The sequence below is a fragment of the Hippocampus guttulatus genome, chromosome 12 (assembly GCF_054856545.1).
Source record: "Hippocampus guttulatus isolate MCC_2025c chromosome 12, RoL_Hgut_1.0, whole genome shotgun sequence".
NCBI lineage: Eukaryota > Metazoa > Chordata > Actinopteri > Syngnathiformes > Syngnathidae > Hippocampus > Hippocampus guttulatus.
In genome coordinates, this window is record NC_141272.1 from 2,234,407 (window position 1) to 2,259,096 (window position 24,690).

Genomic DNA, 24,690 nt, shown 5'->3' on the forward strand with positions numbered 1-24,690 from the left:
TGAGTTTGCAGTGCAGCGTTCCGTTAGGCGAAGACGTCATTGAAGTGCAGTCGTCCTCCTCCTCCCCCCTTCTCGTCCATCAGAAGGAGGACGCGCACACACACAGGAATTGGGACTACTTACTCCGCAGCCAGCCGTGCTGTACTGTTCCGTGTGTGGCCGCTTGATGAGGTGACCTATGCATCGCCAGTAGCCGTCAAAAGCGGGGACATCCCCTGTTCGTTCTTTTGAGGTAAATGTCAGTCGTGTGTTGTTTTCCTCCTCCATCGGGCAGTCTCTCCACAAAGGAAAAGACCCAAAATGGCCTGTATCGAGCCAAAATGGCTTCACTCGTAGGCTAGCTGCTCGTTAGCTGTCCTCGCCCAAACCTCATTAGAGATGATAACTGTCCAAATTTCACACATGTATCCGTTTGGATGGGCGAACGGAGAAATAGTGACTCGGAGGGCCGGTTAACAATGAAGCGGGGGAAAAAATGCTGTTCGTGTTCATTTTATTCGCATCTTTCCTCAACATGTTTTGTGTAACGTTAGTTTCACCTGCTGCATAATACACTGTACAACACTTGTTTCCTTGTCGATATAATACACTAGTACCTTGTCTTACGAGTTTAAGTTGTTCAGTGACCAAGGTCGTACCTCGACACACCAGTATTGATCTGTGGTTTCGCGACGAAGTTTATTCGTCGTATTTTGGGCTCAGGCCAAAGCAATCCAAGTATGAATTTGGCCCCACCTTGTGGAAACTTGGTGCCAAGAAACCACAGTGGGACAGCAATTGAGCCCTGCTGCCAAAATCTGCAGGTGATTGATGCCTGCCTCAAAAGGGTTGTCGTTGCACATAAATGCCGCAAGACGGCGGCAAACACAAAATTGCATTGCCTCATCCCCTCACTTCACCATGCAAGGATTGTACAAAGTGGCCTGAAAGCATTTTTTTAAATATTAGACATGGTCAGTATAATACAAACATGGATATTCATACATGGGGTGGGTCAAAATTAATGAGTCTTTCTTTGCTGAGAATAAACAATACGTGCTTGTGAGTATTATTACTAATAAAATGATCTTTAACTGACATAAATAGACAGTTGATAATTCCATTTTGTTTGTCTCTTAAGTTGAGCATGAGTATGGAGGATTATGACTACCTGTTCAAAATCGTTCTGATCGGGAACGCCGGAGTCGGGAAGACATGCCTCGTACGCCGCTTCACTCAGGTTGGTGTGAAAAAAAAAATATCAGTCATACACATAAAGCATTTAATACATTCTGTGTGTATGGATGTGAACCTTATTTTTATTATGCCCATTTTTTGTCGCACTTTTCCTTCCACACTTTTCCAACAATTCGAACCATTTCAGCTGCAACATATTCTCAAAAAAGACTACGTTTCCACATTTGATAAAATTCCCGTTTTTTGCCAGATTTGACACATTTCTCGACCGATTCGAACCATTTGGTCTCACATTCACGTTTGGCAAATTCTTACATTTTTGAGTTTTCCCACATTTTCCATGACCAAACTTCCAAATAAATGCTGATGTCCTTTGTCATTTCTTGACCGATTTTAAACCATTCCAACTTCAATGTCCCACATTGGCGCAATCAAAATTTATCAGGTATGAATGCAAATAATGTGTTGATGTGAAAAGCGAAATACAACTGAACTGTGCTTGGACAGTGATTCACTCGCCCACCTGAACTTTTTCGCCGCTTCATTCAGGGCCTTTTCCCGCCTGGACAGGGCGCAACAATCGGGGTGGATTTCATGATTAAGACGGTGGAGATTAAGGGGCAGAAGGTCAAGCTGCAGATATGGGACACTGCGGGCCAGGAGAGGTTCCGCTCCATCACTCAGAGTTACTACCGCAGTGCCAACGCCCTCATTCTCACCTACGACATCACCTGCGAGGACTCCTTCCGGTGCCTTCCCGAGTGGCTGCGGGAGATCGAGCAGTACGCCAACAACCAGGTGGTCACCGTCTTAGTCGGTGAGTGGCCTTTAGTTCGGAGGAGGTACGTCTCGGATTCTCAAGTCTATCGTCTGATGACAAAAGACAACACGTTGGGAGTCGGACAAGTTGAGTCAATTCACACTCGAACGGCGCGTGTGTATGTATGGTATCAATTCGGGGTGCTCGATACCACTTTTTTCAGACCTATACCAGTTCGAACCGTCACTCATTGAGTCCACACTGATACGGAGTACTTATATTTCTAGTGCTTTTGATATATCAAATTTCATTTTTCGCACTGGCAAAAAGGGTGAACAAAGACCGAGTCGCCGTTGTGTCAAACTGCCGCGGTATAGCTAGCGCCACCGACCGCCAATGTCAGATCTGGTTTTTCCCTTACATATCGGTCGGTGTCTGGTATCGGTCGCCTCCACGAGTACCGATACTGTAAAATAAGGCTGCAATCGGCACCGATACCGATCACTGGTATCTGCGCTCGCCCATCCTTAGTCTAAATGTTATGTATCATATGTTTTTTAATTTATTTTATTATTAGTTTTTTTTTTTGTAATTAATTAAAAAAAAATTTTTGGGCCGATGCTCATTCTGATATTTGACAGAATAGAAGTCCGATAACCCATTCATCGCCCGATTAATTCAAACATCTGTGTAATGGATACAATAACATCTTTTTAGATCCCTAAACACAATAAAAACATGAATTACGGAACATTTGATCATTTTACACTACTTTCTCCTTTAGTATGTATTTGAATGTCAAACAGAGGGAAAAAATGAGCTGATTATCCATCCATCCATCCATTTTCCGAACCGCTTGATCCTCACTAGGGTCGCGGGGGGTGCTGGAGCCTATCCCAGCCATCTCCGGGCAGTAGGCGGGGGACACCCTGAATCAGTTGCCAGCCAATCGCAGGGCACACAGAGACGAACAACCATCCACGCCCACACTCACACCTAGGGACAATTTAGAGCGCCCAATCAGCCTGACATGCATGTTTTTGGAATGTGGGAGGAAACCGGAGCACCCGGAGAAAACCCACGCAGGCCCGGGGAGAACATGCAAACTCCACACAGGGAGGCCGGAGCTGGAATCGAACCCGGTACCTCTGCACTGTGAAGCCGACGTGCTAACCACTGGACTACCGGGCCGCCCGAGCTGATTATTATTATTTTTTTAATATCATTATCTTAGTTTGATCTTATAATGCGTGGGGGGAAAATACTATGAATTGACAGATTTATTTTCGTGTCGGCCAGGTAACAAGATCGACCTGTCGGAGAAGCGCGAGGTGGCTCGGCAGCGTGCCGAGGACTTTGCGGAGGCGCAGCGCATGCTGTACCTGGAGACCTCCGCCAAGGAGTCGGACAACGTGGAGAAGCTCTTCCTGGACCTGGCCTCCCAGCTCATCCGCGAGGCCAAGCACAACAAGCTGGACGACAACGAGGCGGCCCCCGCGCCCGGCGAGGGCAAGACCATCAGCTACCTGAGCTGCTGCAGCCTCAACTAGCGCGGCGGAAGCGGATGCGCCGCTTCCTCTCCCGTCCTCGTGGCAAACGATCACGCCGCAAGTGTCGGTATTCACCAGCAGTGTTCGGAACGCTCGGCCAGGTGGCGTTCCGTTGCCGTTTTACGTTGCAGAATGTGCTTTCTTTCCTAATCCGTTGCACAATTGTCTTGCGCACATGGAGAGCCGTTACGGCGTTTGAGTGCATATCCTTCCCCGCCACGTACTAGTATTTCCTTTGCCCTCACAGGAAAGACCGCTCGGAACACTACTATTGTTGCCGCTACTGTCGGACATCTCTGCACACGAGCAGTACAGCTCAATGTTACTAGTGAGGCAAACCTGTGCGCTCGTTGACATCTGTGTGCTGCCGCTACTACTACTACTAGTGAAGTGCTTGACATTATCTAATGTGCATTTTTTTTTTTTTTTTGGCCTTATTAGTAACATGGCGTTTTCCTACGACAGTCGTCGCACCTGACGAGAGATGTCCGTGGTATCCTTGTACTAGTATGCTCTTTCCTCACGAGCAAGATAATTCAGCGTACTGGTAGGACGACTATGCGCAGTAGTCCAATAACTGAGTCTTACAAGTTTCGTTTTTTCGCTACTATTGCCCGACATGTGCTACTAGTGCACTGGAATGTTTTACTAGTGAGGTGTAAGAGTATATTAGTACATGGAGTTTAAGATGGATATCAAGGTATCGACTAAAAGGGTACTAGTGCGCTCCTTGGCCTCACTGATTAGACAATTCAGCGTACTACTAGAATGGCTGGTTGAACTAGTAACATACTTTTTTCTTCTCCGCTACTGCTTTCCACGACTGTTGTTTTACTATTATGCAAACGTGTTCCTACGAGTGAGGCCAAATAGCGTAACGAGTGCATGAACCTATAAATGGAGAACAAGGATGGCACACGAGTCGAACGACTAGGCCGCACTAGTAGATCGAAGTCTTACTAGGAAAATTATTTTCTGCCCTGTATGTTGCCCTACTAAATGCAAAGATGTCCTACAGCAGTGGGGGAAAAAATGTTACTCGTATGACAGTCGTTTTACCAATTGCCCTGAACTTTGTTACTGGTGAGCAAAGAAAATACACGAAATGGCTTTCCAGACGCCCTTGCGCCACGACAAACTGTGAAATATTTTGCCTCCTACTTGCTGCTACTGTTTGGTAACTGCCAGTGTGAATCAGCATTTTATTGCGTTTTTTTTTTTTTTTTTTTTTTTTTTTTTGGTACTCATTCTCTGGAACATTTTAATGGACTAATATTTGACGCCAAGCGAGGCGTTTAGTTTCGGTGACACGGCCTCCTGGTCGTATAGTTTGTGTACCGTTGTGTTTCATGCGCTTCCCACTATGTTTTTCTCCAGAACTGCGGTGTAGTGCTCATGTATTTATCACAAATGTAACGTACTGTACTGCACACATCGGCCGTATAACTGCACACTTCATTTTTGGTTACTGTTCCATTTTTGTTGTTGTACAAACTTAGCACTTTGCTTTTTATACTTTATCATTTCATTTTTAATATTATTTATAACGTTTTGATTCTTATTTGCCATTACTTCTTGTTAACCCATTGAGATTTGGTTAACGCAGTAGGAAAATACGACGCGGGGGTTTCTGTGTATAAAATATACTCTAAAGTACTCTGTATAATATTAAATAATCCAACTAAATGGTGTGTTTGTGTCTCTCTAGCTAGCTTCATGAGGTATTATTTGTACTTGTTACTTTGATTGTATTTTTTTTTTGTTTTATTTCTGTGGGTCTCAAATTTTTCAAACCAAATATCACCATTATGACTGTTGAAAAAAGGCAAAAATAAAGGATTTTGTAAGTAAGTTGAATTATAAATAATGCAGTTTAAAAATATGAAAGACAATAATTGTTTACTGCATGAATCCAGGCATGTTTCTAAAATAGGTTAACAATTAATAATAAATGAATGCTCTTCCGAGAAGAATTCCCTTCACTTGAGCTCTGAAGTTGTTAGTAGGCTTAAATAATTATTAAATGGGTGGTAGTTGATGTTCATTTTTAATTTCAAGCGCGACTTTATTTCACCATGTATTTTGTAAATGTATTTTCAGTGCGGTCACTGAATTTAATTTCGTCACGTGCTAGGCCGACGGCGAACTAAAGTGACGATGAAACGGGAACCAAATGCAGGTTTGGAAAACGCCGAGAGCAATCTAACACTGTTTTTTTATGCTGAATCGGTGTTCCCGTGATATTTGTTGATGCTTAATTTCGAACAAATCAGATGTTGACTGCCTCGCTGACAGCCCAGATTCACTTCCTCTTTCCTCCTCCTCCTTCAGAGTCTCATCCGGTCTTCTTTCCACAAAATGTGCTGACGGCGGGCGTCTTGACAGCGCAGCAGAAAGATGACGTTAGGAGCCGGGAAGGCTCTTTTGGACATAGCTGCACTCACCTTGTGTCTTCAGCTCTTGTGTTTTGTTGGCTCTTTACACGCTTTCAAAACTCAGCTGTTGCGCAGACACGGAGGTTTCTTTCACTCCACCGAGATCCCCGTCAGCTACGAAACTTTTTACTTGGACCAAAAGGTGAGTTGAACCTTTCTCCGTGTGCGCCGAATTCTTCGTTGTACTTTAAATATCTTCCGTGTGACGTGTCTTTGTGTTTTTATCAAAAGTTAACCGTGAAACATGAAGGGTGACCACTAAAATCGGAAATTACTATACGAGGTTTGGTTTGAAGGCTCATTACGCCGGTTAATCACAACATATCAGAGCATATCCCAGGCACCTTTCACACAATGCCTTTCATTGGCTGTGAGTATTTCTAAAAATATTTTTTGAAAAAGCTCTGCTAGTTTATCACACCGAACATCGATACAGTTATGAAACTTTTTTTCTTTGACTATGTACATTAAAGTACACCAAAATCTGACTTGCACTTTAAATGTTCAAAGTTCCAACATAAAGTTCCTTAATGTTGGAACATAATGGCTGGAATTAAAAGCTGCAATTAAACAGGTTTGCTTTGTGTGCTGAGAGGTGGTTCCGTTAATTAAAGACGAGAATGTGTCACACAGCTATCTGATTGGACGATTTTCCCGTGACGTCACCATAATGTTTTTGTAAACACAACAATTTTGGGTCAAGAAAACAATAACACACACTTCACGAATGAGTACTCATTTTAGTCTCTGATGAGTTTTACATCGGCTGTAATATGGTACAGCTGTGCCACAAAATCAGAGGGTAAAGAAAACAGGCAAAAGAAGAAGCTCATAGAATTCTTGTTTGAACAACACATTTGAACCACCCCCCCACCCCAATTGTATTTGGTGTTTCTATCGCTGCGCCACTTTCTCAATGCGCTTGATACTGTATTGTTGAGGTTGCACACGTGCTGTCTGCGCACTATAAAGTGTTTCCCCTCACTACTTCCTGTAGTAACGTTGAAAGCGCAATGTGTGTGTTGTTGTTGTTCCCCCTGGCTCGCTGCCGAAAAGTTGACCCAGGGGGCAAGGGGCGAGGGGGGTCGGTGGGGGGTGTTAAGTGAGCTTCCTTCAGGACTTGACTCCTACCTCATGTCGAGTTACATAAACAAATGCTTTCGTTTTCATGTCTTTACCACCGTTAGCATGCATAAATAGCTGTCGATGGCTGTGAATGAGTTTCCAAAAAGTGGGCTTCATAACTTTGAATGTGTTTAAAATGTATGAGACAGGGTATTTTCAGGCTTTACGTGCACAAAAAAAAAATCAGCAGGGGATCACTGGATCTACTTTTTGGTGACATTTAATTAGAGGTCTTCCTTGGGATTTTGGCAAACACTCATCTTGCTTTTTGCTTACACCTTCCACCTGCTCCAACCACCCACAGCATCCTTCCTCATCAGTGCTCCCATTAAGAACACTTCCTCCATCCTGATGCACATTGTCTTGTCCATGAGGCCATGACACATCTGATGCGATTTCCATTCGCACGAGCCACAAAAAGGGTCATCGGTCACGCCGTCTTCTTTTTCCCACACTGTTTGCGTGACAGCGGGGTCACATAGTCAGCGCGCTCATCTGAACGGGATATCCTTTGTGAGCGTCACACGACAAATGGGAGTGAAGCTGTAATTCTCATAATGGCCACACGGTGGCACTACCTCTCAGGCAACCAGCTGTGCGTGCTGAGTGAGTCAGTGTGTTCTCGGGCTTTTGAATTCTTCAAAACTAACTTGGTTGCGTCTCTTCGAAAGTAAAAAAAAACAAAAACAGCAACACGTGACAAGAAATTGGTTGGATGCGTCCGTCATAACAGTGTTATGTTACACAAAAAGTAAAATAATAATTTCGCCCACCACACCAGCTTTGATGAACACAAAATGGTTGGTCTTTCAAAAAGGCATGCACACAAACGTTTCAAGTACATATGTCTAAAATTGACCGGAAAGCGGCCATTTGGGTTTGAGGGCAGTTTCCAATGATTAAATTAGCAGTAAAACGGGCATTTCCAAATGTGTCTGTTCTCATTGTTAGTTTTGCTTTGGCGTCATCTAGTGGGTATTTTGCGCCAAGCGCATACGATGAAGTTAGTACTGTAGTTTCATTCAAACAAAAGGTGTGCTTTGCCACCACCTTGAGGCATCTAAATTAAATTTCAAACCTTTCGCGGGGGTTGTCAATCACTCACAGATTTTTGCTGCTCTATTATTATACCGTACATAAACAGTGTACCCCTAATGAAGGCCAAAGTGAACTTCTCCCATATGGAGAAATGATAGATTTGAGCAAACATTCATATTGGTCAGACAGTAGAAAAAAGGGATGCATTCAAACAACGGGAAACCCCCCCCCCCCCCCCCCGATGGCCGCAGCATTTTGTCATTTCGATTCTTTAAAATAAATGAGCTGAATGAAAAAGGCAAATATGAAACAATGTGACCTTTAAAAAAAAGGGCATTATTTGATGATTCAAAACAGCCCCCCCCCCCGCAAAAAAAGTGACCTTTTAAAGGACACACATCCACATTTAAAAGCTTTTGTTCACAGAATTACACTGCACATGACCCCACGGGAGTATGCCACCCTGCCAAAGTGCCCCCCCACCCCAACACTCTTATAGTACACGCTGCCAAGCCGAGGCTGAATGGATGCTTTGAATCTTTCTGCTGTCATTGCCTGCTAAAGTTACTGCCTCCTTTTGGGACTAAGGATGGTGCTTGGGAGCCAAATAAAAACATTCATTCTGGGAGTGTCTTGGATGTTTGACAACTGTGTGTCATACACAGTGGACTGAAGTAATTACGACTGAATTTATAAGTTTGGCTTATGTTGCACGGACCCCCACACCCACCCACCACCATAGACTATCCCGATGACCAAGGTTACATGACTAAATGTCCCCCCCCCACCCCCCCTCAGATTGATCATTTTGGCTTCGTAGAAGACGGCACTTTCAAACAGCGCTACCTTGTGGCCGACAAGCAATGGCGCTCGCCTGGTGGTCCCATTTTATTCTACACGGGCAACGAAGGTGACATCACCTGGTTCTGCAACAACACTGTAAGTTGGCCTGTCAAGTCATGTCATTCATACCTTTTTAGCCCACCTCAACATGTCTGCTCCATAATCATAATAATAATAATCATCAATCAATTGACTGCCCAAAAACACGCGAGTTGGGGCACATAACAATCCGGGTACAACTGTGAGAATGTAATTTGTAACTGACTGACTGTCCTTATTCTGGTCCAGGGCTTCATGTGGGATGTTGCGGAAGAGCTGGGTGCCATGTTGGTCTTTGCAGAACATCGCTACTATGGAGAGTCGATGCCATTTGGAGCGGACTCTTTCAGCGTGAGTCAGGATGCAAAAAAAGAAAACAAACAAAAAATAGTTCTTGCAGTTAATGTTGGCTTGGTGTTTAGCAGTTTTGTGCCGTCCTTGAATGGCTTTTTTGTCCTGCAGGAAAAGCCCTTTACACTGGAAAAAAAAATGCAGTTTGTGTTTGGGCACTGATGTTAAATTGCGGGCCCTTCCATCATTTAAGTTGCCCTTCCCCAATGTAGATAATAGCATGTCAACATGTACATTTATTTACCTGCAGGACAGCAAACATCTGAACTACCTGACGGCAGAGCAGGCCCTGGCAGATTTTGCCATCCTGATCCAGAATGTGAAGCTCAGCAGAGCCGGAGCCCAGCACAGCCCGGTCATCGCCATCGGCGGGTCATACGGGGGCATGCTGGCTGCCTGGTTCAGGATGAAATACCCCAACGTCGTTATCGGGTAAGGGCGGCAAATTGGATGGACATAAATTTGTTCCCATATCAGCCTAATTTTGACCTTTTTTTTTTTTTTTTTTTCTCCCCAGTGCTCTGGCCTCCTCCGCGCCAATATGGCAGTTCTCAGGTATGGTGCCATGCGGAGACTTCTACAAGGTAGTCACGCAGGACTTTGCCAAAAGTGGAAGCAACTGCGACACCAACATCCGAGCGTCGTGGGGGGCCATCAATAACCTCTCCGCCACTGGTAAGGCGGCCCCATACGGCTGGAGGAAACACGATGAAGAAAAAAAAACAAGCCAAATAGCTCATTTTAATGTTGGAACGATCACGTATTTGTTATTTGTACTCCGTAGAATTGTTTCCGTTTTTCCGCATATTTTATTAAGTATTTAAAATCAATGAGAGGTGCCACAAGGAATCAATTATTTGATAATTATTTTCACAATCAAGTAATCATTTTAACAACAGGATTGAAAATTGCCTCAACCCTCGGAATTCCAACGCTAAATATTCCCAGATTTCTGAAAGCAAACTTGGTGTGGAATCCAAATGAAAACATTTCCAAACATCTGCCTTCTGGTGCGCAGCGTCGGGTCTGGAGTGGTTGTCCGAGGAGTTCAGCTTGTGCGCGCCGCTCAAGACTGACAAGGACGTGTCGGACTTCAAGAGTTGGCTCCAGGAGACGTGGGTGAACCTGGCCATGGTGGACTACCCCTACAAGGCCGACTTTCTGCAGCCGCTGCCGCGGTGGCCCATCCAGGTACCGACGCAAAACAATGGCGGCGTGGGGTTGGCTTATTTTGGTGCTGGTGGACCAACCAGGGCATCTCTCCTGTTCTGCTAGCTGTAGCATTAGCGCTAGCATGACTTTTCAGACTGTATTGTCGTGTCGTGCTGTGTACGCATTAGCCTCATGTATATTGTGCAACTTTTTACACCAGTTACCATTTCAAAAAGTGCCATAAGAAGAATGTTGCTTTTTTTTTCCCTTCGTGTTTTCTACACAGTGCTACTATTGTCAACACGCGTTCACGTAGCTGTGTGTTACAAGAAGGCATCCAAATGCCTCCTTGTTGTTTCGCAGACTTGCTCTATGGCGGCCTGTAAATGCTTTTGTCACATAAAACGCGCTGGCGCCTGATTTGCATGTGAAATTCACCGGGATTTATGGCGACCATGTCGGAACAAGGGGAGGGGTTGCACGTTGGATTTAGCATCCCGATCCAATTAGAATGCAAAAAAAAAAAGTCCTTTGCTTTCTGTCCGTCAAAGCTTGAACTCAAAGTGCACTGCCCGAAAATACTCACTCGTTAACTGTAGGTGACTCATATCTAAGTAAGAACATATGCCTGTGAGTATTGTTTTATCCTCTGTCTGCATGTTTTGTCATAACACAGCAACATCAATGCTAGTTTTGTTAGCCTCTCTATGGTGTTTTACATTGAGAGTTAGCATTATGCTAGCAGACTTTTGCCAGTTTTGCGCTGTTTTGTTAAAAACTCAACTTGGAATTCTGTCAATAAACCACTTGCAGCCTTTTTGGATGAACGGTTCGCTACCAGCCAAACTGAAGCTTGTTGTGAAGTTTGCTGCCGCCATCTAGTGCTCGTCACTTACATTTATGCTCACAACTCAAGAAAATAAAACTGTCAGTTTACCATTGCTGAACCGCGAATGTTAGGCTTCACAGTCATGGCAAGGAGGAGTGAAAACATTTTTTGGGGGGGAAGTGGGGGGGGCACCCTGCATTTTAGCGTCAGCTTTTTTGTTGCTTTTGTTACTGTTTGCTAGTTGACCCCTCCCCAAAAACTGGGCCCTGTTGTTTTTGTCGCCCCGCGAGTGTTGTCACTGAGGCTTTTGTGCGACGACTCGATGGCGGTCGATGGATGAGGACGGCAGAGGACACGTCCAAGCGAAGATTTACACCATGGAAAAAAAAAAAAAAAAAAAAGAGCAGCGGAAGGGTGGGGGTGGCATCTTCTCCTTACTTTTCAGCCAGGATTAGCTTTATACATTCATCTCTGCCAACACCCCTAAGCCTTCAATGGCCCCTTCTCACACTGGCTCACATAATCACATTAGCTTTGTCATTAAAAAAAAAAAAGCTTCTCAGCCTAAAGCGCTTACGCCGCCCATAGGGGTCGCATACATTAGAGGAACCTCCCGATGACCGTTTAGCCTTCCTTCTGGAGAGACAGAGCCGTAGAAAAGCAGATAATACCTGTTGAGTGGGACGCCGGTGGGGGGGGGGGGGGGGGGGGTTAACGGGGAGTGCAGCGCGTGACGAGCTGAGGTGGAAACAAGAGGCATTGAGGTCAATTGGGAGAAATAACACAACCGCAGCTGTTTGCAGCAGAAAGGGACTGAGCGCCGCGAATAGCCAGAAACGCCAAGCGGTTCACACCCGGCCTGTCAATTCATCTATCAGACCCTGGGAAAGACCAAATAAAATGATTCTCTGAAAAATTGCCACGACCTGCGAAGCGAACACCCAAATTCAAAGATAATCGTGACAAAAGCTCATGTCAACCATTAAACCGACAACCGGTCCCCTGGAACTTCAGTCAACGGCCGCCATGGGGGGGGTGTTCGGTCGAGCGGAAAATTCTCTTCACGTTTTTTTGTGTTCTTCAGGTCGCCTGCAAGTATCTGGCCTTGGATTCGTCGGCGTCGGATCGGCAGCTCCTTCACGGCGTGTCCCAAGCGGCCAAGGTCTACTACAACTACACGGGAAGCTCCGCCTGTCTCAACACCTCCGAGACGGCCACAGGCAGCCTCGGTGTACTTGGCTGGGATTACCAGGTGAGGGGGGCGCAGATATTCACTCACAAGTATCCCAACTAGCGAGTTGCTGAAGTCACAATGATGATGATGATGATGATGATGATTTTTTTTTTCCCCGCCATCTATCGCTGCGGTTTGGGAGCGCAAAATTCGATGCCCCGTTAAACGAGAGGCTTCTCCTCCTCAGGCCTGCACGGAGATGGTGATGCCCATGTGCACCGACGGAGTTCGGGACATGTTCGAGCCCGCCGAGTGGAATTTCCAGGCCTACTCGGATGAATGCCTCGCCATGTTCGGCGTCAGGCCGCGAGCCGACTGGATGGGCGTGCTTTTCGGCGGGAAAGGGATCGCTCCGCACAGCAACATCATTTTCAGGTAAGCCCAGAAGAATCCATTTGGCGGAACTATTATTGACGCGCTACTGCAGACAAGTACAGAATTAGCGCAGGACGAGGCGGAATCAAGTCGAACCCGCCCGGCGCCGGATCTTGCCAGAGGCCAAGTTGCAAATGAACAGAGCAGCTCGGCTTCGATCGAGCAGACATAATGGCTCTTTATTGAATGGGACAAGAAGGCAAACACTCCCGTGCACAAAAAAGCACACTCGTGAGGAGCATCAAGCATATGTGGCAAATGGCCAGTTTCAGCTCAAGTCGGAGCTCATCAAGTTATTCGTTTGGCCATTTGAATCGGGTGTATTGGAGGAAAGAGGCATCTAAAACCGGCTGGATGGGGGCCCTCGAGGATCCGAGTTTGACACCTGTGGTGAAAAGAATAACTCTTACGTGCTCTTTGAAAGATTTTTATTTTTTTTAAATATTTATTTTACAGCAATGCTTCTGGATTTAAAAAAAAAAAAAAAAAGGTATTTGTACTGAAATGTGACCCTGTCCTAAAGTCCGATCTACTTGCGGTGTCCCAGTAACGGCGGTCTGGACCCATGGTCTTCTGGCGGGGTGACGCACAACGTGTCCGAGTCCCTGGTGTCCATCATGATTCCGGACGGCGCGCATCACCTGGACCTGCGCTACGCCAATGATCTGGACCCGCCTTCCGTACGGGAGGCCCGCAAGTTGGAGCTGAGCTATTTTTGGAAGTGGATCAGACAGGCCGCTAAAAAGCATCAAAGCGGGGCAAAGTCGGGCTGAAACCCTCCAAAATGAGATGTTTCCGTTTTTTATTATTATATTTTTACACATTTGAATGAAAGCTTTTATAAATCGCCCGCAGTCCCCTCTTTGTGGACTCCCACAGCGTGGCAACAAATTTTGTTCTTGTACCCTCAACCTGAATCAATTCTGCACGTGCGCCGTCACGAGATGCAACCGTCCAATGCATGAAAAGGGACGGCGGGGCACTCAAAATGATCACGATTCAGCATTTGCAAGTCTTGAAGCATGTGAATTAAAACAAAAAGAAAAGATTTAAGACGAAGAATGTTTTATTCATCAGTTTTTATTGCCCTTTTTTTTTTTTTTTGTAAAGCCATGACCTCACCCTCTCTGCCTCTAATTGGCTGGTACTCGCTGATCTTGCTAATTAGATTGGCTCATGAGTCTTCATAAAGTTAAACAATCGGAGGCAGAGTCGGGCCAGTCATGCCGAAGAAAATATTGCCATCTACGTATCTCCATTTGAGGAAGGTGGGAAGTTGGACTTTTCCGACCTCCGTCAAGGAAGAGTGCACTTAAAATAAAAATAATTTAAAAAACAAAACAGTGAACATTGAGAGTATACCCACTTCTCCATGGAACACTACACCACTCATAGTTACCCTGATAATGATGCCCATTTTGGTCCGGTCTGTTTTCTTTGCATTTTGATGTGCTTTTAATAGGAGGCTTGGGCAGATCTTTGTAAGATTTGAAGCCTCCAGAGCGAGCGGTAACAATGGCAACGAAATTTAATAAAAGTCCACAGTCGGAGGAGGCCAATAACGCCACTGGCAGGAGGTTATTGCCATCTGACCCCGTCCTGCGGGATCCCTCTCCCCGGTGACCTTTCACTCACCCACTGCTTGTATGTTTCCCCTGCTAGCAATCATATTGATCCAGCTCCCCAAGGGTGGTGGGGGGCGGAGGGGCTCGAGGTGGTGATTGAGCTTTAAAAGTGAGGCCGGTATGGAGTTTATTGTTGTAAAATCCTCTCCCATGGTCTGTATCAGAGAAAAAAAAAAAACCCTGTCTCATTCCACCAACTGTTTTGCATCCACATTCCACAGAATTCAAAATTGAAAAGATTCACAAAATTCAGGAAACATTCCTAGTATTTCCATTCCAGTTAATGATACATTTAAAAATAAAGGAAGAAATTAAAAAAAAAAAATCGGAATATCCCGGGAACTTCATTCATCTTCATTCCCAGTAGCGACATATACTATTTTTATGTTCGTTAGAAGCCAATCTGTATCTTGTACCTCTTGATGCCCGTAGGATGTGAAACGGAACGTTTTTTTATTTTTTTTTATTTTATTTTTTTAAATATTCGAACTACACGACGAGTGAGCCTGTTATCATTCGGCGCCCGACACCTTTGCAGCAGTACTGTAAAGCGAAAACTCTTTATTTTAGGACCGCACGGACAAGTTAGCTTGCGAGCATTTAGCACGTACATGAATGAACTTGGCTTTTTTTTCCCCAAATGGTAACCGCTGCGCTTGAGGGTTTTCCGCAGCGGCGCATACATTGACGACGCTTCGCTCACACGGGGTAAGAAACCGATCAGTCAATGCTTAATTTTTCGACTATGCGGACGCGTTAGCCTGTTAGCATTTAGCTGCTACTTTCATTTGCTTCAAAATGTCTTTAAAACCGTGTCACCAACCTTTTTGAAACTGAGAGCTACTTCTTGGCTATTGATGAGCACAAAGGGCTACTAGTTTGATACATTTTATTGATACTAGTTTGATTTTTTAAAAATTCGGTCGACTCAAAAATTTCTACCTCAAAGTGGGGGGTCAATACGATTTTCAGAGTCAAGGCATTCTTTAGTGACAGTCCTAGTCATTATTAATAATTCATGACAGTTTTTTTATGTGAAGACAGTGATCAGATTCATGATTTCTCACAATAATTAGGAAAAGATAAATAGCAACGTACAACACTTTATTTCTGTTCATCTCATTCACTTGTTTGCATTTTCAAACAATTCTCTAATCCGAGAAAATCACAATGTCCCATCTCTGGTCAGCTATTTTTGGATTAGGCTCGCGGGCTATTCATGAGCTCCTTGAGGGCTACCCGATGCCTGCGGGCATGACATTGGTGACCCCTGCTCTCGAAGAAGCTGACATGATGCAGATGGGCGACAAGTCCGGCGTTGGTTCGTTGCATTAAAGAAAAAAAAAAAGGCAAAAGAAGGGGGGGGGGGGAACCTGGACTTGTCGCTGCCTTGTCACGAGCTGCGCTGACTTTTCAGACGCCAAGATCTACTGCCCGGCGCGGGGGAGGACCATCGGGATCCCCGCCACCCAAAGGCCCTCCTTAAAAAGTTTTCTCAGGACTCGAAGGGGTCGTTTATTCCGCTGGCGTCAGGCAGTGGCCATCAATCAAAGGTGTTGTTTAGTATTCACCGGAGGCCAAATGCGGGAGTGCGTTGCGGTTAGTGGGGGGGACCACACAGACACATACACTATGTAGGAAGAAATTAAAGCTTGGGGGTGTCTCATTGAAGAAGGGAGCTCCTGAATAAGTGAATTCTCAGATACTAAATTTAAAATGACTTGCGCACTTATTATAGGAAATGAAGGAATTCGAGCTCTAGCTCAGAGAAGTTGTTTTAAAATGAAATACAAAAACATGATTTGCCCTGAGAAATAAGAGGAACGGGAATTTGAACCTCCCCAAAGGATTAAAAAAAAAAAAAAAAAAAAAAGGTCTCCCTTCCACAACAAAGGCAATCCCGCTCGCTAACCTTGTGCCCTTTCAGCCTTTATGCAACAATGGGAGCTTGTTTCCGGTATGTGTGCGTCATGCACCACCAATGTCAATGACTCCCCCCACTGCAAACCCCGCAAAAGCCCCGTCCGTCCACGGCAAAACGATTGGGAAGATGGAGGTGCTTTGGCAGGGGCGACCCGGATGCTAACCTCCGCGATCAAAGTGACGCCATTCTGTCACATCATGCCGTCAAATGGATTTAAATGAGCGTAAAGTGGCAGCAGCACCATGCATGGTGCTTTTTATTCAGTGCAATATTAGAATTGGCCTGACAAACTCTTCCCACCATTAGTGGCAACTCTGTGTATTGGGCAAAAAAAAAAGGCTGTCGTCAAAGTGTGTACTAATGAAGAAATGAATAGCATATATTTCCTTGAAGCCTTTTTTTTTTGACTGACACATGCCTATATTTTTATTGGTCAAAGCCGAAGCTATGTTAAACTCCAGGAATTCCGCCTAGCAATAAAGAGTGGCATAAGAGCACAGCTGAAGCCCGACATATTTGTGATTTGGCATTTGCGGCTGATATTTTTTTCTTTGAAGGATATCCCCGCCACTATTTGCGGAAAATCTTTTTGCGATTTTTGTGCACGAGCAAAATCCATGTCTTGTATAAAAATATTGCTTCGCTGCCATCCGATGGCATCTTGGTACCGAGTAACTATATTGAACTGAGTGGAGGAGCTTCATATCAGCAGGCCATGGGCTTGTCTCATAGAAAAAGATTGCCATCTTGTGGCACCTATAGTCACTTACAATCCTATAGAAGTGGGCGTCAGTTCCACGCCGATTGACGCTGTAACAGGCATTGGCTGTATTTTTGTGGCACTACATTCTCCCAAAACTGTTTCAAAGCATGTTTGACTTCTGAAGAAATAAAGCAAATCCCATAGGCATGTGAAAAAAAAAACCAAAAAGCAAAACTTTTAATGTGTCTAGAAGGGAAAAGATCAATTAAAATAGGAAAGTAAATTTTTTTTTGGGGGGGGGGGGAATCCCCACATCACACAGCCCCAGATCTAATTCGATCAGTATTATCACTTTCACTGTCACGCTTTTTTCTTCTTCTGTGCTTCAATTAGCATGAGAAAGAATGTTGGAACAGCCTTCCTCCATCCCTCCAACGCCAAAAACAGCTCACCTCAAGATGCGCCGTTTCCAAGAGGAGCCAGATGAATTATTCAACGAGCGACTGGCACAAAATAGTTAGAGTGCATCTTTAAAGCAGACGCAAAAAAAAAAAAAAAAAAAAAAAAAAAAAATCGCCACTGGCAAGCAACATGGCGGTCCCTTTCAGTGGCTGGCAAGGCGACTTCCTGTAAAGACACCCCCGCCGAGGCTTCATACGCGGGATTTCTGTCAAAGTCAGCCTGAGCACTCTTCTGGCTTGCGTTCCTTTTTTTGGGTTTTCTTTCTTTTTTTTTTTATTTATTTAACAGCTCCGGCAGCTTTTCCAGTTAAATGGACTGTTCCATTATTGGTGAAGCATTTTAGCGAGGGGCTGTGAGGTGCAATTTAATGAATCTCTGGCACAAAGCTCCCATTCACTGGGCCCGACGAAGAATGGGGGCTATTTAGACCCTGTAGGGCTTTATGTCAAAGGCAGCCCCATAATAGTTGTCAGGCCGGGGCAGAAATTCCCACTGGCCTGGGAATGCACCAGAAATCAACTTTATGTCACCGCTAGATTAAGACACAAGTAGCCACCAAAATGTTCGGGGCCAAATCGCCGCATCTGTTTGGGCGCTCGGATTTTCCCACGATGAGAGGCCTTGCTTCGTTACTGTATTGCAAAAGACGCTCAAGTTCTCCTCGGTAGTCCCAACGGAAAGATAGTCTGGTTTTGAAAAGGATGGCTTTTATTCATGCCGAGTCACACAGTTTTTCTTGAGAGAAATCTCACGTTGTAATTGTAAGCGGTTTACTTGGAATCTTCGATACCCAGATTGGGATTCGAGCGGTGTCTGAAAAGTTTTCCTTAGCGTTCCTTTTGGCTGCATCGGGATGAAATTCTGGTTTGGGGTTAAAAAAAGCAAATCAAGAAGGGTTTTTTTTTCATTTTTCCTGGGAATTCTAATTTGCCAAAAAGGGATAAAGAGCAGTCAAGTCCTCCCGTTGTATTTTTTTTTTTTTAAACACACGGTCATCCTTACAACTTTTACCAGGCGTGAGCGCACACAAACTCAAACGACAGGGGAGTGTTCCAAAGTGAGGTTATTGTCCTTTGCTCAGCATGGAATCTCAAACAAAAATCCCTCTGGGAATGCAGGTGGCCGCGGGACAAGCAAAGAGTTAAGTCCCGCACTCTTTGAAGGGCCAAGCGCCCCCCCCCTTTTTTTTTTTTTTTGACATCACGGGGTCCGGCCCCCTGAAAGATCCCCTCGTTCCGCTCGGCATCTCCTCACTTGTGCTCCGGAATGTCGAGCGGCATCAGGACGGCGGGGAAAATGATCTAAGGAACTCGGTCCGGATCGCGGCGGATGAGGAATGGCCGCCATCATGAACCCGCAGTTCATGAGTTTCTGTTTCCCGGGCTCGGCGATGGACGGGGGTCTCCTGGGTGAGCCGGAGAAGGAAGAGGACTACAAGGAGACCACCAGGGAGCTGCTGAGCTTCATGGACTCTGCCTCCAGTAACATCAAGTTGGCCTTGGACAAGCCGGTCAAGTCCAAGAGGAAAGTCAACCACCGCAAGTATCTGCAGAAGCAGATCAAGAGGTGCACCGGGATCGTCAACGTCACCGACGCGGCAGGGAAGGGCCACGGTTCCTCCGCCCCGGCGGGTAAGACCGTCCCCAAGCGCGACGGCGTCCAAGCCAGCTTGCAGAACCGCAGCCTGGCCGCCCTCTTCAGCCCCGCCAAGGAAATCCGCGGTGAGAAAGCCAGGAAGCCACCCCTGCGCCACCGCAACCTGCCGCCTTCCTTTTTCACAGAACCGGCCAACTGCTCCAAGGTCAACCCGGTGGCAGGAATGTCACTACGGGAACTGGAGCGAGCCAACCCGGAGGCGGCGGACTTCTTTGACCTTCTGGGACCCGACTATGTCGGCGTGGCAGCGGAGCAGGAACTCTACCAAAGTTTGCCCGGCCCAGACGCCGCCGCCGCCGCCGCCACCTCCTGTGACGGGCACCACTTCGTCGGGGGTCTTCCTTACCCGGAGTCGTGGACTAGCTGCTCACCGCCGCTTGCCAGGAAGCTCCCGACTCCCGCGCAGCCCCCGCTGTACTCCCACCCGGAGGCCGCCACCCCTGTGGGCGCAGAGGATAACGCCCTGTGCTCGTTAGCCTTCTCTAACTTTTTCACAGACTGCGCCGTACCTCAGGTCAACTACGACTTAACTTGTGACTACAACAGGACTCATTATTCATCTCTATGAGGAAAATAAAATTCTTGTCGAGGGGGGTTTTCATCTTTGTGACAGAGTTTCGTTCTTATGGCGACAAATTAGTTTGAAGACATTGTAGTATGTCACTAACCCGTGCTAAAGCAGAAGTTAAGTTATAATTACAGACACCATTTGTGTGCTAATCCATTTTAGATTCGAAATATAAAACAATCAAATGAAAAACAGTAAATACAGCCTTAACTGAGGGTGCTGCCTCGTACTCGGTTCTTGAAATGTTGGATGTGAGGACCCACTGTCATGGCAAAACTCAGGAATGATTGAGGGTGTACGGGGGTATTAAAAAGTAGCATGGGGGGGATGAGGAGTGCTCGGTTCAAGACGGGATTTTCCCCTGTCAATTTTGATCACCGAGCTGTAATCGGAGGAAAAATTCATGGTGGCGGCCATCATTGTCCCCTGATCTCCTATGGAGAACCTTCAGCGCATCATTCAAAGGAGGATCTATGAGGGCCGTCGGCGGGATAAAGGGGGCTCTTGATTTACCACAGTGACGACAAATTCACACTGAAGTTGGAAGGCGCCATAGTCTACCGTTAACATAGGCTCATAATTGCAATAAATATTTGGATGAAAACACCTCCATGGCCGTCGTTATAAAACAAATGAAAAAGAGTAAGTGGGTGCCTTCTTGACTCCATAAGCTAGTTAAGTGTGCACCATTTGTAACCTTGAAGTATCACGAATCGGGGACCCCAGTATTACATCAGAACAACAATGTGTAACTTCCTTCAAAACATCTCACTGGTGGACTAGTTTAAGAGTTGTCATGTACATGGGCCAGCCAGGGCGGCGCTTGTCTTGGCCAAGAACGTGATCTGTTAGCATCACTGCTAGCATTACAGTTGCGTGCTGTGTACAGACTTTGCCAACCTGATCAGACAATGTTTCTGTCAAAACCCAAAATATCAACATCTGCCACACAAATAATCCTTCAGCGCATTTCAAGAGGCTACTTGCGGTTAGGAGTTAGCATGAACGTTTGTGGGCTCGACTGCTTATGAAGTCATCCATTTTTGTAGGAACCTGTCCGAGGAGCCCTCGTGTCAGCAAAACTCTATCCCCGATTGTGCTTTTTAAATGGCCGCATGTTTGACAGGAAATATTTGCTCGGTTCTGATTTGGCTGCATAAATCACACACAATCAGATCGCCATAAACGTTTGCCATTTTGACGAACCTCTGATGCGGATCACTTTTAATTTTTCTTTAAGTGCTGACGATCAAAGCTAAAAAAGCAAAACAGAATAAAACAGGAAGAACTGTGTTAAATTCATTTGTAATCTATTTTACATGTAGTAAGTTGAAATAAAGCTGGTCTTTATTGCTCTGTAAACTGTGCCTGATTTTTTTTCTCCACTCGGCTGATAAAAGTGACAAACTACCAGGGGCAAAGTTCATCAGTCATAAAGCCATATTATATTTTAAGATGTGCCACAACTGTGCAGTTCATTTAAAGTCACCCCGCCACACATTTAAAAACAACATTAAATTTATTCAATTATTATATTAAGACACGCGTATAGCGTATATCTGTACGTACAAAAGACATTCCGGGCTGCTTGCATGCATTGATCCTCCACCACTGCCTGGAAAAGACCCCAAATAACCAATGAAAAATAAATAGTCTTCTAATGATGGTAATTAGGATGTAAAAGAATAAAGCAGTGCGTGTTAAACGACTATAACAGTGATTATGCAACTAAATGCAGATCTCATTTAATTTATGGGTGCCTTAAGTACGAGAAAGAGCATCGCTGATATGGGTAGATGACTGATGAATTCCTGAATGCACTTGAAATGATGACTTCTCCTGTTAAAGTCCTAATTCCACAGTTTGATACGGTGAACAAAATAATCATAATTATGAATGAATGCATCCATCCATGAATTTTCTAATTCTCTTTTCCTCACGTGCCTGCCATGCAAAATAAATGAGACGGAAGACCAAAACACAACTGGGAGAAGTCACCCGAGAATGTATGACGCCCCCTGCCATCTGCTTTGTGGAACTACAGCAAGAGGCTCAAAGGTGACGACAATAATCACGTTTAAGTTTTTATGTTCGTTTTGTAGCTTTAGAACATGTTAACGGATAATGAAAATTAATGAAAGAATTACGAGAAATAATTTTAAAAAAGTGCATTTGTTGTCATATTAATATGTATTTTTTTTTTATTTGAGCAACGAGCACAACTGCTAATTTTCTTTACAAAGTATACATACACCCTCAGAGGAACTGTTGTAAAAAGCCCCAAACACGTTTTTCCGCCCCAAAATATCTATAATTATAATAATCATAATATTTATAACAAGTAATTTTATATTTTACTAATAATAAAATAACAGAAAATACCCACGAGTTCTAATACTAGTACTTCCAATAATACTATAAATAGTAATAATAATATTGGTAATCATTTTAGAACTTGATATTTTCTTAATTATGGAACTCTAAAGAAGAAAAAGATAAAAACATAAAAAAAGGAAAATAATGAAAATGTGTATGGAAATTTAGAAAAATATAGATAAAATATAGAAAAAACGGAAGTGTCCACCAGATGGCAGTAAGATTCCATATCAGACCAGTCCGTATGGAGGTCGAAGGCCTGATGCGTCTGATTCACAATCACAGGAGATAACATCCGTGTATGTATAGCCCAGTGTGTGAGTGTATGTGTGTGTGTGTGTGTGTGTGTACAGACAGACTTGAACAAAACCGTTTCTCAGATGAATTCATGTTCTCGTCAGTTCGACATTCAACAGATGGCGTCCAGTCCTTTTCAGGTTTGTTTGGTCGCAGGCTGTCAGTTGCCCTTTAAAGACCTTCAGGTCTCGTCCTTGCGCCCTCCCAGAAATCAAGTTAGGCCTGGCCGTCATTAATATTCCTTTCGCGGCCCACTTTCTTATTTTGTCAGGCTGCTATCACAGCACGGAGAAAGTGTCTCACTGCTTCATTCCATTTCTTGCGCCTGCATTTCATGTCTGGCTGCCTTTCATTTGGGTGTGTTTTGGTCCTCGGGGGGGTGTTGCGGAGGACGCTCACCACTTTTGTTGGTGTGATAACGGTGACGACTTGAGTCACGTCCGCATCCGTGACGCCGAAAAAGTGAGTCACGATTCAAAGACGCACTCAGTTAGCCACTGGGCTACTTACTTCCTGGTTCAAGGAGGAGTTAACTATTGGATGCATGATGCCGTTTGAAAATTTTGGTGGAAAGTATTTTCCCGGATGATTTTTTTTTCTCCACATCTGTGAACATCTGATGGACGGATAATATTTGTATTCTTCTGTTTTTCATTTCGTTGGTCAGTTAGCTCGTTCCTTCATTCGTCCATGCATCAGTTAGCCAGCTTGCTAGCATTTGAGATGAATGTAAACAACCGAGATGGCCGATTCCGATAACTTGTCTGTTGTTCTGGGTCATCGCAACACATTTGGACCTCCAGCAAAACGTTTTCCATCATTTCCTCACTTTAGATAAATAAAGGATTATCTTGTATTTCATTCACTTCACCAATTAACTTCCTAACGGCTCACGGCATATCTTCATGCAGTCCATACAAATCACGTTGTGCGACGTGTTAGTTATTTTGAATAAAGTTCAAAGCGGAAAACAGCCGACTTCCCACCTTCCTCGAATGCAGCATTTGCTCTTTGAGCATCGAATGAATGAACACTTCCATCCCTCCCGCCCTCCGTCCGTCCGTCCGTCCGTTTGTTTGTCCATGGTGGCCGCTGTCCAGTCAAGTCTGGGTCACGCATGGGTGGAGTTGGGATACAAGACGTGTTTTCAAAAGTTTTTTTTCTGCACGTAGTTGGCCACGCTCCATTGGAGCAAAGGAGTTTGAAATAAAAAGGAATTCTGGGGCCCCACAGCCAAATAGAATCTTTTGGCAGGATGTTAATTCATCCCTGGAACATTCGAGTTGCTCGAAATCTTTCCTTTGAAACTGCCAGCGACCTGCTCACACATCAGGGACGGCCATTAGAGTTTTCTCTAAACCCACAAATCGGCGCCGGAAAAAAGAGACACATCTGGAGTTGGCCGCTGATTAATTTGTTTTTCCATTTAACCGCTAATATCTCCACCGGAGGAATGAGGACGCTTGGTTTGCCGGAGGCATCGCAGTTCAAATGCGTTTTTCATCTCGCGTCGTGTTAACGAGGACAATAAGACGGTTCCTGGAACAAATGATCGTTGTTGACGTGACATCCAGTCCGATTCCTCTTGTAAAAATACCTTCCGATAATCTTTTGTTTTGGTTCATTATGGTCTAGTCAGTGCAAGGATTTCCCAACCACTATGATCAGAAATCAACAAATGTCCTATGGGAAATGGTCCACTTCCGCTTAACTCTATCAATGTCAGCCATCTTCACGAAACAGAACGTCTTGATTGCCAGCCGATTTAGAGCATTGCGACTGGTCTTTCGAGACTCCCAAAAATATTATTTTATGAAAACAGAGAGAAACTACCAAAAGGAAGATTAGACTCTCTTCCTTCATCACAGAAAAAAAAAAGTTTGTCTCTACCGTATTGGATTTTCTTTTGTCATGTCATCAGCAATAAAACATAGGTTGGTTTCACAAACATCTGAACATGACTTCTTATAATACCAACAATGAAAATGTGCCTTTGATGACAAAATCATGTATTGACACCAATTTAACAATTTTACATGACCTACAAATTCCATTCTATTTAGTTGGAGTAGGAGTAGCGGTATTTAGTAGTGTGTGCGCGCGTGCCACGCGCATGTGTGTGTGTGTGTGTATACGCGCGTAAATGTATGTAAATTACGTAATTACTTCTAA

General features: G+C 44.7%; 3 protein-coding genes across 4 annotated transcripts; all 3 read left to right on the top strand.

The window, feature by feature from the left end:
• The first annotated feature begins 54 nt into the window (after nt 1–54).
• On the top strand, nt 55–5,172 carry rab30 (RAB30, member RAS oncogene family). The gene is made up of 4 exons (XM_086125762.1): nt 55–232; nt 1,121–1,219; nt 1,726–1,993; nt 3,236–5,172. The coding sequence occupies exons 2-4, from the start codon at nt 1,127–1,129 to the stop codon at nt 3,484–3,486; spliced, it is 612 nt and encodes a 203-aa protein (XP_085981888.1). The 5' UTR covers nt 55–232; nt 1,121–1,126; the 3' UTR covers nt 3,487–5,172.
• Nucleotides 5,173–5,819: 647 nt separating this feature from the next.
• prcp (prolylcarboxypeptidase (angiotensinase C)) lies at nt 5,820–13,960 on the top strand. Of its 2 annotated transcripts, XM_086126360.1 has the most exons (9): nt 5,820–6,063; nt 8,883–9,023; nt 9,216–9,317; nt 9,568–9,749; nt 9,835–9,992; nt 10,336–10,508; nt 12,383–12,550; nt 12,720–12,907; nt 13,455–13,960. In XM_086126360.1, the coding sequence occupies exons 1-9, from the start codon at nt 5,884–5,886 to the stop codon at nt 13,678–13,680; spliced, it is 1,518 nt and encodes a 505-aa protein (XP_085982486.1). In that variant the 5' UTR covers nt 5,820–5,883; the 3' UTR covers nt 13,681–13,960. The 2 variants fall into 2 exon arrangements, with proteins under 2 accessions (XP_085982486.1, XP_085982487.1); XM_086126361.1 differs by lacking the exon at nt 8,883–9,023.
• Nucleotides 13,961–18,876: 4,916 nt separating this feature from the next.
• Nucleotides 18,877–21,179, top strand: fam181b (family with sequence similarity 181 member B). Its single transcript, XM_086125555.1, has one exon. It carries the CDS (start codon nt 18,958–18,960, stop codon nt 19,843–19,845), a length of 888 nt encoding a protein of 295 aa, XP_085981681.1. The 5' UTR covers nt 18,877–18,957; the 3' UTR covers nt 19,846–21,179.
• The last annotated feature ends 3,511 nt before the right edge of the window (nt 21,180–24,690 follow it).